The sequence below is a fragment of the Panthera leo genome, chromosome B3 (assembly GCF_018350215.1).
Source record: "Panthera leo isolate Ple1 chromosome B3, P.leo_Ple1_pat1.1, whole genome shotgun sequence".
Lineage (NCBI taxonomy): Eukaryota > Metazoa > Chordata > Mammalia > Carnivora > Felidae > Panthera > Panthera leo.
Genome location: NC_056684.1, coordinates 6,133,906 through 6,148,919, shown reverse-complemented (window position 1 = coordinate 6,148,919; position 15,014 = coordinate 6,133,906). Strand labels below are relative to the sequence as shown.

Sequence of the window (15,014 nt, the reverse complement as noted above, 5' to 3'; positions counted from 1 at the left end):
TAGTCGGTTGAGCATCTGACTTCAGCTCAGGTCATGATCTCATGGTTCATGGGTTCGAGCCCCGCATCAGGCTCTGTGCTGATGGCTAGGAGCCTGGAGCCTGCTTGGGATTCTGTGTCTCCCTTGCTCTCTGCCCCTCCCCTGCTCACGCTCTGTTTCTCTCTGTCTCTCAAAAATAAATGAGTGTAAAAAAAAAATTTTTTTTTTTTTCTTAGAAAAGAAAAGAAAAAAACAAACAAACCAGAAACTCAGAGCAAGGAGGGAGTTTGGTGGTATGCCCAAGCCCCACCGCAACCCAACTCAATTAGAATCTTTGCCGGGTAGGGCCAGCTTTGGATAGTTTTTAAAAGTCCCCGGGTGCTTCTAATGTGTAACCAGGGTTGAGAACTGCTGGTTTAGTCCAACCTCCTCATTGCAGAGATAAAAGAACACACAGGGGGAGAAAACCCCAGAAAGGTTAACAGAAATCAAATATTTAAAGTGAAAGAGTATGGTTCAAATTAGTTGCCCTAAAGAGGGAAGTTGTTATGATTTCCCTATTTCTCTTATTGCTCTAGGCAGGCTAGCTCTGTGGACATGTGTCTTATAGGGTCACACCGGCCCCTCGTGCTTGGAAGGGCCCTGTGCTTGACTTACTGCTCTGTTGCTGCTGTTTTGAAATGTTTAATTTTTTTAATAAGGGGTCCCACATTTTCACTTTGTACTGGGCCCTGCTGGTCCTGGCCCTAGATCGCACAGCTCTTAAAACCAAACTGGATTATCACCCCTTTAAAGGAAGACGAAGAATGCAGGGCTCAGAGGCTTGCTGGATCTCCTGGGCTCCATTGCCCAAAGAGGTCCCTTCTGTCCACTCCATCAGGGGAGGAGGCTGTCCTGGGATCTCCTGCGGGAAGCAGTGAAAGAGTTCCAGTGCTCGCTCTTACAAGCTGTGAGAGCCCCTCTGAGCCTCAGTTTTCTCATCTGTAAAATAATGCCTGCCTCGCAGAATTACTGAGAGTGGCCAGAATTATGCCTGTCCCTCTAGATGCTGGAAATATGTGACTTCCCTTGCTTTATAGGAACACAGAACGCATCGTTCCCCAAAAGAATGGGACCCACGTGCTCCAGGTGCAGCCTTGTCAGCCACCCCAAGGTCCCTTTTTCTCCCTCAGAGGCCCAATTACAGTAAGTTCCCAGATTTTTGCTTTTCTCACCCAAATGAAGGACAAGCAGTTCTGGGGAAAGCTTTCATTCTGGAGTGGGCTTGTAGGCTTGAGAGTCCCTGGTGAAGGGTTGCTGCTGCTGCCCTCTGGTGGTAATGTGTGTATATGCACAAATTCCTAATCTGGGAAACGCTTGGTAACATACTGCATTTCAATTATGATAATAATTTACTGCTACTCTGCTAGGCAAGAGGGATACAAAGACAAATAAAACATAGTTCTTGCCCTTTAAGAACTTTAAGAACTCACAGCTTTTAGAAAGTGAAAGGGAGATAGCTCGAATACAGTGTAACGTGAGAAGTTATAATAAAAACAACTCCCCGGGCACCTGGGTGGCTCAGTAGGCTAAACATCCGGCTTCAGCTCAGGTCAAGATGTCACGGTTCGTGAGTTCAAGACCGGCATCGGGCTCTGTGCTGACAGCTCGGAGCCTGGAGCCTGCTTCAGATTCTGGGTCTCCCTCTCTCTCTGCCCCTCCCCGGCTTGTGCTCTAGCTCTCTCAAAAATAAACATTAAAAAAAAAAAAAAAGCAAAAAAAACAAAAACAACACCACCCGACTTCTAGCTCCAGACAAAATAGGGTACACATATTCCTGTTATTCCCACTAAGTAAAGCTGAAAACTTATGGACATTCTATATACACAGACATGAGAAGACCTCTTTGAGGTTGAGAGAAGAGGCAAACTTTGCTAGGGGCCTTGAGACCCAAAGAATGACATGGCAGTGAGTTCCCAGGGTTTTCTTTTGTCCTTTTATATCTGACTGGATACTGGAGAAGCTGGCGACCTTATACATCCATGGACGCAGACTAAAAAAATCCCCGAGGAAAGTGTGCTCTCTCCAGTCAAAAGACCAGGAAAGGGGTAGACAAGCAAGACAGAAAACTTCTAGACAATAATCACTCCCGTCAGGTAAAACTCCAAAAAACACCAAGCCAACCCAAATCAAACCAACCAACAAACAAGCAAACAGTGTCCCAGCCCCATCAGCAAAGGCTGAGTGGGATCCCACACTTGCGCCCACGCTGGGCATCACGAGGCAGCCCCTTCCCCTGCCAGGGTGGCATCAGAGGCCAAGTGGGGAGCTGGCACTTTTATCCCCACCCGATGGTAATGAGGACCAAAGTGGAGGTCCCTTAGGGAACCTGGACTCCCACATCTATCTGCTGGGAACAAGATGCCCCCTCTGCCCCTGCTGGGGTGATGTCGGAGGAGGCACAGCGGAGAAACAGGACTGGCACAACCCCTGTGGTGACACAGTTCCCCCACCTGCAGTGTCAGCAGAGGCCACAGAGGCCAGGGGGAAGGGGGCTACATTTTCTAAGCGATGGGGGTGGAAAAAAAAAAAAAAAAAAAAGATCTGTCAACCCAGAATTCTATATCCAGTGAAAGTCCTTCAGAAATAAAAACATTCTCAGAAAATTAAGGAATTTTCTGCAAGCAGACTTACTCTAAAAGAATGGCTAGGGGAAGCTGTAAAACACAGGAAAAAAATGATAAAAGAGGGAATCTTAGAACATCAGGAAAAAAGAAATAACAATGGAAAGAGTAAAAGTATGAGTAAAGACAATACAATTTCCTTCTCAAGGTTTAGAAGTTTGATGGTTAAGGCAAAAATTATAACCAATGTAGGTATTAATATTTATAAAGGAAATAGACAATTTTAAGTGAGGAAGGGTAAGGGGACTTAAAAGGAGGTAATATTTCTATACTTTACTACATTATACTTCACCAGACTGTGGTTAATTTATACATACATATTGTAATAGACAAAACCCTAAAAAAATCTATACTGGGGCAACTGGGTGGCTCAGTTGGTGGAGCATCTTACTCTTGATTTCGGCTCAGGTCATGATCCCAGGGTCATAGGATCGTGGCCGCGTTGGGCCCTGTGGTGAGTGGGGAGCCTGCTTAAGATTCTCTATTTCCCTCTGCCCCTCTTCCCCCACCGTGCACTCTCAAATAATAATAATAAAAATCTATATAAAGAAATACAGTAACAAACAAAATTAATAAATAAAAATTGAATTTAAAAAAAAGGTTCGGGGTGCCTGGGTGACTCAGTCAGTTAAGCGACCAACTTCAGTTCAGGTCATGATCTTGTGGTTTGCGAGTTCAAGTCCCGCGTGGGGCTCTGCGCTGACAGTGCAGAGCCTGGAGCCCCTTTCGGATTCTGTGTCTCCCTCTCTCTCTGCCCCTCCCCTGCTCACGCTCTCTCTTTCCTTCAAAAATAAATAAACATTAAAATTTGTTTAAAAAAGTTTCAATTAGCACTGAGGGAAGGAGGAGGAAAAAACAAAAACCAAAAAATGAAATGGCAGACTTAGGCCCTAATAATCAATAATACATTACACATAGATAGTCTAAATACATCAATTAAAAGATAGATTGGCAGAACAGATTTTTTTTTTTTTTTTTTTTTTTTAGCGTTTATTTATTTTTGAGACAGAGAGAGACAAAGCATGAACGGGGGAGGGTCAGAGAGAGGGAGACACAGAATCTGAAACAGGCTCCAGGCTCTGAGCTGTCAGCACAGAGCCCGACGCGGGGCTCGAACTCACAGACCGTGAGATCATGACCTGGGCCGAAGTCAGCCACTTAACCAACTGAGCCACCCAGGCGCCCCAGAACAGATTTTTTTTAATGTTCATTTACTTTTGAGACAAAGAGAGACAGAGTGTGAGCGGGGGAGGGGCAGAGAGAGAGGGGAGACACAGAATCTGACACCGGCTCCAGGCTTCGAGCTGTCAGCACAGAACCCCACATGGGGCTTGAACCCATGAACCGTGAGATCATGATCTGAAGGAAGTCAGACACCCCACCGACTGAGCCACCCAGGCGCCACTGGCAGAACAGATTTTTAAAACTGACTCAATTATATGTTATGTAAAGAAACTCACTTCAAACATAATGATATAGATAAGTTAACAGAAAAAGATCCAAGCCAGATATACTATGCAAACACTAATCAAAGAAAGCAAGACAGGCTATATTAATAGCAGATAAATTTATTTCAGAGCAAAGAAAAGCACCGGTTACAAGAAAGGACTATTACATAGTGATAGAAGGGCCAATACACTAAGAAGACACAGCAGTTCTAAGGGTGTACGCATCAAACAACAGAGATGCAAAACATATGATGCAATATAATGATAGAACTGAAAGAAATAAGACACATCCACAATTATAGTTGAAGACTTCAACATCTTCCTCTCAACAACTGAGAGAATAGTTAGAAAATCAGCACAGATATAGAAGCACTCAAAAAACACACTAACCAATGGGATCTAATTGGTATTCACAGAACACTCCACTCAAAAATGGCAGAACATGTCCCTTAAACTGGTCCCATCTTCCACCCTTCCTTGACCTCCCTACAGCTTACCATAAACACACTCCCCCTTTGTCCTCAGCCTCTACTTTGAATATTCCCTTTACCTTGTTGCCCGATTAGAAACCCGGCTTCTTCTATTTGCAACAGGAAATGCTTTTTAGTCACTAAGTATATTTCTTCCTGACTATAAAAGTAACAAGGGGATACAGAATAGAAAATTCAGAAAAGTGTGAAATAGGTATATATGTTTAAAATCACCATAATGTCCTCATCACCCAAAGACAACTTTCGGTACAGTTTTATCATAACAGTTTAAAAATATACGCACAGAAAATTGAGGGTTCTCGCTGCATGTGCTGTTTCACAGTCCTTTTTTAAAAAATCTAATGTTACATATAAAAATATTTTTGAAAGCTGCTTGATGTTCCTTCCCTTTAGGCCGTACCGTACTTTAGTCATGCCCATTTGAGCTGTTTTCCAATCTTTCTCAAATTAAGTAAGTAACTCTACGATGTACCTAAGTCTTTTATTTGGATCTAATTACCTTCTTCAGAGAAACTCCTTGAAATTATTGGGGCAAAGTGAACTTTTGATTGTTAATAAATTTTTCTTAAATTACACAAAACGAAAATTTCATCATCGGATTCTACTCCATAGAAAGTCTAGGGCGGCTTCCTGCCAGTTTGAATCGGACCGTCTCAAGTTCCCCTCCAGCCCTAAATTTTCAGTCTCGGTAAACATCTCCCAGCAGCCCGCACCCACGCCTGCGCACAATCGCCCAAACCCAGGCCTCCTGACCAAAGGGGAAACTTAAGGACACGCCCCCGAAGCGCAACCTCTTTAAATTTTAAAATGAAGGCCCAAGCCAATGAATGTTAAGTTTCTCCCGGAACTGGGTGCCCCGCTCACAGCCACGCCCTCCACCAATCGGGCAGAGAGCTTCTCCGTCGTCCTTCCAATCAGCGCCAAGGCTGGGAGTTACTCTCGTAAGTTACGTAAGGCGAGCGACCAATAGGAGCTGACTCTGGGGGCTGACTCCGCCAATGGCAGCAGCGCTTGGAGAGCGCGGGAGCTTTTCCACCGGGACTCCTGAGGGAAAGTGGTGAATGGCGCTGGTTCCCTGAGGCGAGGGCCGAGAGGACGGCGGCGCGGGCCCCGGCCGGAGCCCGGGGGCGGCGGCGCGGCCGGCATGGCCTGCTGTCACAACGTTATGTTGCTGCTGGACACCGCGGGCGGTGCCGCCGGCCGGAGCCCGGCCCGGCGGGCCGCCCTGCGCCTCCTCACTTACCTGAGCTGCCGATTCGGCCTGGCCAGGGTCCGCTGGGCCTTCAAGTTCTTTGACTCCCAGGGGGCGCGGAGCCGGCCGTCCCGCGTGTCTGACTTCCGCGAGCTGGGGGCCCGCTCCTGGGAGGACTTCGAGGAGGAGCTGGACGCCGTGCTCGGGGACGGCGCCCACGGCGCCCACCTGCCGGGCCCGGCGCCCAGGGCCAGCCACACGCACGGCGCCCTGATGGAGACGCTGCTAGACTACCAGTGGGACCGGCCCGAGATCACGTCGCCCACCAAGCCGATCCTGCGCAGCAGCGGGAGGAGACTGCTGGACGTGGAGAGCGAGGCCAAGGAGGCCGAGACTGCGCTCGGGGGCTTCGTGAACGCGGTCTTCCTGCTGGCCCCCTGCCCGCATTCGCAGAGGGAGCTGCTGCAGTTCGTGTCCGGGTGCGAGGCGCAGGCCCAGCGCCTGCCGCCAGCCCCTAAGCAGGTGATGGAGAAGTTGCTGCCCAAGCGAGTGCAGGAGGTCATGATCGCCCGAAAAATCACCTTGTACTGGGTGGACACCACCGAGTGGCCCAAGGTGAGTTAATGGTTAGGTCCGACTTGGTGCACGGTGTCCTGCGGGATCAGCCGGAACCTGGCGGCGTCCGCAGAGCCGCCAGTGGGCCCAGAATGCGACCGGCCTGACCCGCATGGGTCCGTTCGGGAGGAAAGTCCTGTGGTCACAAAGTGGGACAGTCTTCACGACAAAGCAGGTAGGTCCTTGGGCCCTGCTGAGGTCAGCGTTTAAAGCCCTTCACAATTTGGGCCCTGTCCGCCTTCCCAGGGAATATTCCAGCATGTGAAGAAGCATGGTCTCTTGGGTCAACAAATCTTGAGTGCTTGTTCTGTCTTATCAGCCACCCGGAAGCCTTTGCGAGTCTAAGCCTCGCTTCCAACGCCCTGCCCAGTGGCAACACCTCGGTCTCTGTCTTGAATTTCCACCCACTTTTGTGGCACTTCCCCTTTCCCAGTGATCAGTTCCGCTGGTGCAAGTCTCTCCCTTTCATCTGGTCTAAAAACTTCTCAAAGGCAAGTCCGCACACCCCTCTGTGTCCCCTGCAGATGGCACCTTGAACGTTGTGTGAGCTCAGTTAAGTATCTGTTGACTTAAAGGAGTACATTTAGGTACTTCCGGTTCTAAGTGGCTCATTTGGGGCCCCAGCTTCAGTTAAGTGCCCCTGATAAGTATATATTTTTACCTTCATTTTTCTGCTGTCTGCTTGTTGTAATAGTCAAGCCATTGCACTGAGCGCCTACTGCACGTTGTAGCTGCTGGGGGTGCGGTGGTCAGCTGAAGTGGTTTACCTTCTGGTGAGGAAGATTCATGAAACAGATAAGATTAATAGATCAAACCGGTGAGCAGGAGGAGGTAAAAGGGTGGGGGGACTGTTGTTATATAGGGTGATGGTCGGGGGAGGCCTTTATAAGCAGAGAAGGTGAAGGAGGAGGAATGTGAAGGCTGGGAAAGAACATTCCAGGCAAAGAACAAGTATAAAGGTTTGAACTAGAAACGAGCTTAGTTTGTTTCAGCAAGTGCCCATCTATGGGGCTTAAGCAGTAAAAGTGCCGATTTTCTTCTAATTGATGGGAAGTGGGTTAACCAGGTGAAAGATGTGATTCCGCTTATTGAAAACTCCTGCCACTGAACGAGGGGTGGGTTAAATTGCAAGATTACAAATGGAAAATGAGCAGATGCTTAAATAATGGTATGTAATGTTAAAATTTCCAACGTGCTTTCACATGCAAAGCCCAAAAAAGGCGTGGGAAATGCAAAATTAGGCAGCAGCTTGTCAAAAGGAAGGGACAGAGTGTTTAAGGGGATTGTAAACATTTCATGGAGAAAAAGGAATCCTAGAATTTAAAAGTTCTTAAGGCAGCAAATGAAGTGTTGGACCCATACACAACACATAAGTGTTTGATTTGGGATGATTGACACCAGATCACAACAAAGACTTGGTTCTGAAATTATATCAAATACTGGCTAGAAATCTTAACGGATGGGGCTTGGAGATCCTTCTCTCCTTTTTCTCTTTTTGGAATAGCTTTGCAATAAGGAGATTGATGGTACCTTTTTGGAGACCCCTTCCAGTTCTAACACTCTACCTTCTGAGGGGATGGGTCTTCTCTGAGGCTTCCCTTCTCACATTAGCTGTGTCGTTTCCCCTAAGAAAATGTCCCATCAAACAGGCTTTTCTGGAATTTTTTTTTCTGGTGAAGATTGATCCTTTACTATTCAAAAAGCCTCTGCCCGGCCACACCTTGGAGACAAAAGGGAGCTTTGGGTCCTGTCCTTGGAGCGCTCTGGCTACAAGGGCAGAGAAAAGGGAAGGAGAGAAAATCCAGGCCCTGTCTGGTGGAGCTCCCCATCTGGGAAATGGAACGGGAGAAACAGAACCTGGATTCACAGACTGGGGGAGGAGGGATCCAAGCACAGAACTCTGGCAGAATAAAGGGAACATAGGAGACTCCTGGAACACTTTCGGCTTTCTCTCCGATTTATTCAACACCTACTTATTACATGTCTGCTAGGTGTGCTGAGTGTACCATTAAGTGAACCAGACAGATGCTTTCCTGGAGTTTATAGTCTTGTGGACATTTATAAATCTCCAGATTCGAAACTATCACTAAGGCTTGTCTGTCAGTTATTCTGTAATATGCATAAAAATGAAAAATATAGGGGCGCCTGGGTGGCTCAGTCGGTTAAGCGTCCGACTTCGGCTGAGGTCATGATCTCGCGGTCCGTGAGTTCGAGCCCCGCATCGGGCTCTGTGCTGACAGCTCAGAGCCTGGAGCCTGTTTCAGATTCTGTGTCTCCCTCTCTCTCTGACCCTCCCCCATTCATGCTCTGTCTCTCCCTGTCTCAAAAATAAACGTTAAAAAAAATTTAAAAAAAAATGAAAAATATAACCATACTCTTTATATTGATTGTGTTTTTTGTTTTGACATAACTTCAAAAAAAAATTTTATTTACATCCAAGTTAGCTCACATAAAGTGTACTAATGGTTTCAGGAGTAGAATTTAATGATTCATCACTTCCATATAACAGCCAGTGCTCATCCCAACAAGTGCCCTCCTTAATGCCCATCACTCATTTAGCCCATCCCCCCACCCAGCACCCCTCCAGCAACCCTCAATTTGTTCCCTGTATTTAAGCATCTCTTATGGTTTGTCTCCCTCCCTGTTCTTGTATTATGTTTTCTTCCCGTATGTTCATCTGTTTTGTATCTTAAAGTCCTCATATGAGTGAAGTCATATATTTGTCTTTCTCTAATTTTGCTTAGCATAATACCCTCTAGTTCCATCCACGTTGTTGCAAATGGCAAGATTTCATTCTTTTTCATCACCGAGTAATATTCCGTTGTGTATATATACCACATCTTTATCCATTCATCCATCGTTGGACATTTGGGCTCTTTCCATACTTTGTCTCTTGTCAATAGTGGTGCTGTAAACGTTGGGGTGCATGTGCCCCTTCAAATCAGCGTTTTGTATCCTTTGGGTAAATACCTAGTAGTGCAACTGCTGGGTCCTAGGGTAGCCCTATTTTAAATTTTTTGTGGAAACTCCACACTGTTTTACAGAGTGGCTGCACCAGTTTGCAGTCCTCATGGTGGTTTTTTCAAATCATGTGCATATATTACTTCTCATCAAAAGTTGTTTTTTTTTCAATTCTTATTAAAGCTTTACTTTTCAATTGATTAGCAGATTTTTTTTTTCCTGGCTATCCTCTAGCCAGAATCTCTAACAATTTCAACAAATTTTTTTGTTTCCCTTTGGTGGAAAACCCCAATCAGGATCTGTGGTGTATGAATGAACTAGCTTCCATTCTCCCTTATAGCAGTGAACACAGGCGTGGACACATGGATGGTAATGGCAGATATTGATTAATTTCCAAACTGGCATGCATAACTGAAAAGTCTTACAATATATTGTTTATCTTTGTTACATGTGATATTTTCTGTTCTCTGATATTTCCTAGCCTGGTTTTTTTTTTTTTTTAAATGCTGATCATAAGCCAGGAAATTGATCCATCAAAGGATCCATCCGAGTCCATCAAAGGGTCTTAACCCTCATATTAAAAGCACTATCCAAGATAGTTCTGGGTTCTTGGACTAGTCTATCCTTCCCTTGCTGTGACCTTGGGCACTCTTATGCCCCTCTTTGAACCTGAATATATGGAAAGTTTGGAGATGTCCTGGAAGACCTCACATTTCCATAGCAATTTATTGTCTACAGTTATTAACTGTCCTGTGGAGTAGGCAAACCTGCACAATAATCATATTTTGGGGTAGGCACTCTTCTGTTCCCATACTACTTAAATAGTCTCATGTTATATTGTGATGCTGCATTAAATATTTCATTTTATTATTGTTTTATTCCACCCCCAACTTTAAAATTCTAGAAGACAGGCACTGTGTCTCACTAATCTATGGCGTATAAAGTTTGCTCAATGAAAGTTTGAAATCCATGCTTGGGTGTTGAGACTCAGAGGGGGTCACCTCAATGCTCCCTGATAGAATTCCCACTGATGAAGTAGGTCAGTTCAGGATGTTTGCTCAAATGGGTATTGGAGTTCGACCAAATTGTTGTAATAAAACAAGACTTTAATGCCTCAAAAAAAAAAAAGCTTGTTAAAAGAAGGTTGAATGGAGCGTTGGCTGTGTGTGAGGAAGCGAAGAGCGGCTTTTACAGAGAAAGCAGTATTTGAGCTAGATTACCAAACTTAGTGAAGGGAAGGGGAAGACACAGGAAACAATGAACAAAAGCATGGATGATAAAACAGGGCATGTTCAGGAAACATTAGTGGTTCAGTGTGTCTGGAAAGCAGCGATGGGCGAGGGAAAGATAATGTGTTTGGAAAGTTTGTTTAGGGCTGGGCTATCCAAGAGTTACGTTATCGTGGAGGCAGTGGGAAGCCCTTGAAAGTTTTTTAGAGAAATAGCATGATGTGATATATGATTTGGAAGAATACTTCTTAGAGAAACATGGAGGACAGATTCGAGGCGGGACACAGACTTTAGAGGCTGTACAGTAAGAGTTCAGGCAAGAGATGATGAGGACTTTGGTGAGAGCAGTGAGGACAGAACTGAGACCTGCTTGGTCCCCACACAGTCATGTGGAGTGGGTGAGTCAGCAGTGATCCCCCTCTAGGAGAGGGGCTCCTGCCTAGCTCCCTTGGTACCTAGCCATTGTTGTGTTCTGTTGTGTAGGACAGAATTATTTTTATTAGTGGACTGTATGTTTCTTTTGACTCTTGACATTTCATGATTCCTCTCCAGGGATTTTTATCGCTTCTGTTCCTTGCCAGAAAATAGAACTCAAGTGTTGTTTTCACTACATGGGCACTTTCTAGAAGGCATAGTATGTAGTAGTTATATTCTTAGGCTGTACAGTAACAGGATACTGGCCATTATTTGTGTTTGGCTTAATAAATACAATGATTGTGGAATTTGATCCTTTAATGTAGATGCCAGCTTGACTTTCTCTTGATCTCCCTAAGCTTGCTTTCTTTTTTTTAATATGAAATTTATTGTCAAATTGGTTTCCACCCAAATTGAAACACCCAGTGCTCATCCCAACAGGTGCCCTCCTCAGTGCCCATCACCCACTTTCCCCTCCCCCCCCACCCCCCATCAACCCTCAGTTTATTCTCAGTATTTAAGAGTCTCTTACGGCTTGCCTCCTTCCCTCTCTGTAACTTTTTTCCACCCCCCTTCTCCTCCCCACTGATCTTCTGTTGAGTTTCTAAGGATCCACATATGAGTGAAAACATAAGGTATCTTTCTCTGCCTGACTCATTTCACTTAACTCTCCAATTCCATCCATGTTGCTGCAAATGGTCAGATTTCATTCTTTCGCATTGCCAAGTAGTATTCAATTGTATATATAAACCACATCTTCTTTATCCATTCGTTGGATAATAAATAAAGTTGATGGACATTTAGGCTCTTTCCATAATTTGGCTATTGTTGAAAGTGCTGCTATAAACATTGGAGTACAAGTGTCCCTATGCATCAGCACTCCTGTATCCCTTGGGTAAATTCCTAGCAGTGCTATTCCTGGGTCATAGGGTAGATCTATTTTTAATTTTTGGAGGAACCTCCACACTGTTTTTCAGAGCGGGTGCCCCAGTTTGCATTCCCACCAACAGTGCAAGAGGGTTCCCGTTTCTCCACATCCCCTCCAGCATCTATAGTCTCCTGATTTGTTCATTTTGGCCACTCTGACCTCACTCTGTGAGGTGGTATCTCAGTGTAGTTTTGATTTGTATTTGCCTGATGAGGAGTGACGTTGAGCATCTTTTCATGTGCCTGTTGGCCATCTGGATGTCTTCTTTAGAAAAGTGTCTATTGATGTCTTCTGCCCATTTCTTCACTGGATTATTTGTGTTTTGGGTCTGGAGTTTGGTGAGTTCTTTATAGATTTTGGATAGTAGCCCTTTATCCGATATGTCATTTGCAAATATCTTTTCCCCTTCCGTCGGTTGCCTTTTAGTCCCCTAAGTTTTCTTTATGGGTGCCTCATTTATAACTACCTGAGGTTCTTTATAATTTTTATTTCAGTTGTGGGAGTCCCCAGATCACCTTGGGTACTGGACAGTGTGTCAACTGCTCCACCTTGTAGGAGGCACTATCTTACCATCCGAAACTTTCCGCCAGGATTGTACTAAAGCTGGGAAAATACTACTTGGCAGTGAAAAAAAGCTGTCAAGTGAATCTCCCCTCACTTCATGGATTTCGACTCTGCCATCTGATGCCACTTTAAACTGTTTGCTCTATAATTCTCCTGCGTATGAAGCCTCATTTCCACGGATGGAAGGAATGTTATTTCTCCCTGTTGAAGGTAAGCAAATACTATTTTGGGGGCTTTTATGGTCTCAGGTACATTCATTTCCTCAAGGCAGATCCATGCTTTTCATTTGTTTAGAGTTTCCAGCAGTCTAGGCGCTCAATGCTTGTAATTAAAAGATACCCATGTGAAGGGGCACCTGGGTGGCTGGCTCAGCGGGTTAAGCATCTGACTCTTGGTTTTGGCTCAGGTCATGATCTCACAGTTCATGGGTTCGAGCCCCACATCGGCCTCTGTGCTGGCAGTGCTGAGCTTGCTTGGGATTCTTTCTCCTTCTCTCCCCTTCCCTCTCCCCCCTCCCACTCTCTTTCCCTTTCTTTCAAGATAAATAAACTAAAAAAACAACAACAAAAAAAGATACCTATGTAGAATCAGAGGTACCACAGGAAACGGTTGGACATGGGCACAGTATAACTGCCAGCCCACCTTTGAAAAGAACTAGTGAGTGATTGTTTAAAGAGTTTCCCAGCTGGGGTGCCTGGGTGTCTCAGTCAGTTAAGCATCCGACTTCCGCTCAGGTCATGATCTTGCAGTTTGTGAGTTCAAACCCCTTATCTGTCAGCACAGAGCCTGGAGCCTGCTTTAGATTCTTTGTCTCTCTCTCTCTCTCTCTCTCTCTCTCTCTCTCTCTCTGCCCTTTCCCCACTCATGCTCGAGCGCTCACTCTCTCTTTCCCTCTCTCTCCCCGCTCCCTCTCAAAAATAAACATTAAAAAAATTTTTAAAAAAAGTTTCCCAGCTGTTGTAAAGAAGGATAATATTGTTCAGGTGCCCAAGCAGAGGGGGTGGTAAGATTTCCCACCTCATAGAAGAGATTGAACAATTGAAGACCACAGAGAAGCGATGACTGATTAAGAGAAGAAGAAATAAATTAGTTAAGAGGCGCTGAGAATGGTGCTTGTTACCAGGAAGAGCCAGCATGGTGAACTCCTCGTAAATCGGCTTTGCCGTGTGGTCTGTCGTATGGTGAATCTCCTTTGTGAATCCTGTCTCCACACAGGAGTAATCCTGCCTAGAGATGTAAACCTAAAACTATGTGATGCATTACGTTCAGTTTAAGGAAACTCCAAGAGTAGTTTTGTTTAACCAGTTCTGTCATACCTAGTTTTTAGACTTTAACATTTTAATAAGATCTGATACCCTGGACTTAAGAGGCAGTGTTGTCTTTTTTGTAAGTAATGAGTATTACTTGAATACTTACGTCGAAGGCGTAATTATTGAGAAGTTCTGACATTTAGTTGCACCCGTGTAATTCTTTTCATCTATCGCTCTTCCCAGAGAGCGAGATGAACTTGCTCTGATAGCCTGTTGGCAGTGGAATGACGGTTGAAGTGTGAAGTGACAGTTACCAGCACCTCGACTGACAATCTGATTTTTTTCTTCTTACTATTCTATTTTTAGTGCCTCTCACATTAGAATTTTAATATTCCTTATTTCTAATAGACAAAGAGATTCAAGAAACATGGACAGTCACCCTAGAGCCCTTGGCCATGCATCAGAGACACTTTCAGAAGCCAGTCAGAATTTTCCTAAAAGGCACAGCAGCCCGGTGGTCTCTCCCAGCGAGTAGCATTTTGGGCACCGATAGCTGGTTGCTACAAAGTCCAGAGGAGAGCGAATCAACTCAAAGGCTGTTATTTCAGCAGCTGGTAAGCAGGCTGACTGCACAAGACTTACACCTGGTAGGTACCGTGTACGCGCCGAATTATTCCGGTCTGATAACGCACTTGTACGGTTCAATAAGGGGTCCGTGAGGAGCCAAGGCTGGATCTACATAACATACTTTCAGTGACACAGGTGATGTTTTTGTGAATCATACTATTTCACGGTAGCATCATGACGGTGCTTGTTGGTGAAGAAACAGTTTATAAAATTGCATGTACCTTGATTCCCATTAAGTTAAGTTATATTCACATGGGAAGAAAAGGCAGCAGGTCAAATGGAAGTATTAGGGTGGTGAAATAATGTGTGGTTTCTTGCTATTTTTTTGAGTGTTCTAATATATATTTCTAACTTATGTATTTTTATATACTAAATGTCATTGCTATGAAGCCCTTCACTGTAAAATTGGATGTAATAGTGTTTAATAGTTCCACAAACTTAGAAATGTCTTCTGAAAAACACATAGGTACCCAGATTTGATTGAAAGGTGATGATTATTTTCAACTACTGGCAAATTTTTTACCTTACTTTGTCTTTTGCCTCTGTAACCTCAGAAGGCTTCTGTCGTCTAGATCCTTTGTGAAACATAGAAAAACTGTACAGTCTCTGGACCGATGTTCTAAGAGTTAGGTGTGTTCTTAATGAAAGAGCTG

At 44.8% G+C, this 15,014-nt stretch overlaps 1 protein-coding gene across 1 annotated transcript in view; it reads left to right on the top strand.

Annotated features, from left to right (window-relative positions):
- Positions 1–5,446: 5,446 nt before the first annotated feature.
- The window catches only part of TICRR (TOPBP1 interacting checkpoint and replication regulator), a 46,925-nt gene continuing 37,357 nt past the window's right edge, over positions 5,447–15,014 (top strand). Inside the window, exons 1-3 of the mRNA XM_042941015.1 lie at positions 5,447–6,388; positions 12,415–12,694; positions 14,143–14,381. Coding sequence (XP_042796949.1) covers positions 5,726–6,388; positions 12,415–12,694; positions 14,143–14,381 — 1,182 coding nt within the window. The 5' untranslated portion in view covers positions 5,447–5,725. The remainder of the gene's footprint in view (positions 6,389–12,414; positions 12,695–14,142; positions 14,382–15,014) is intronic.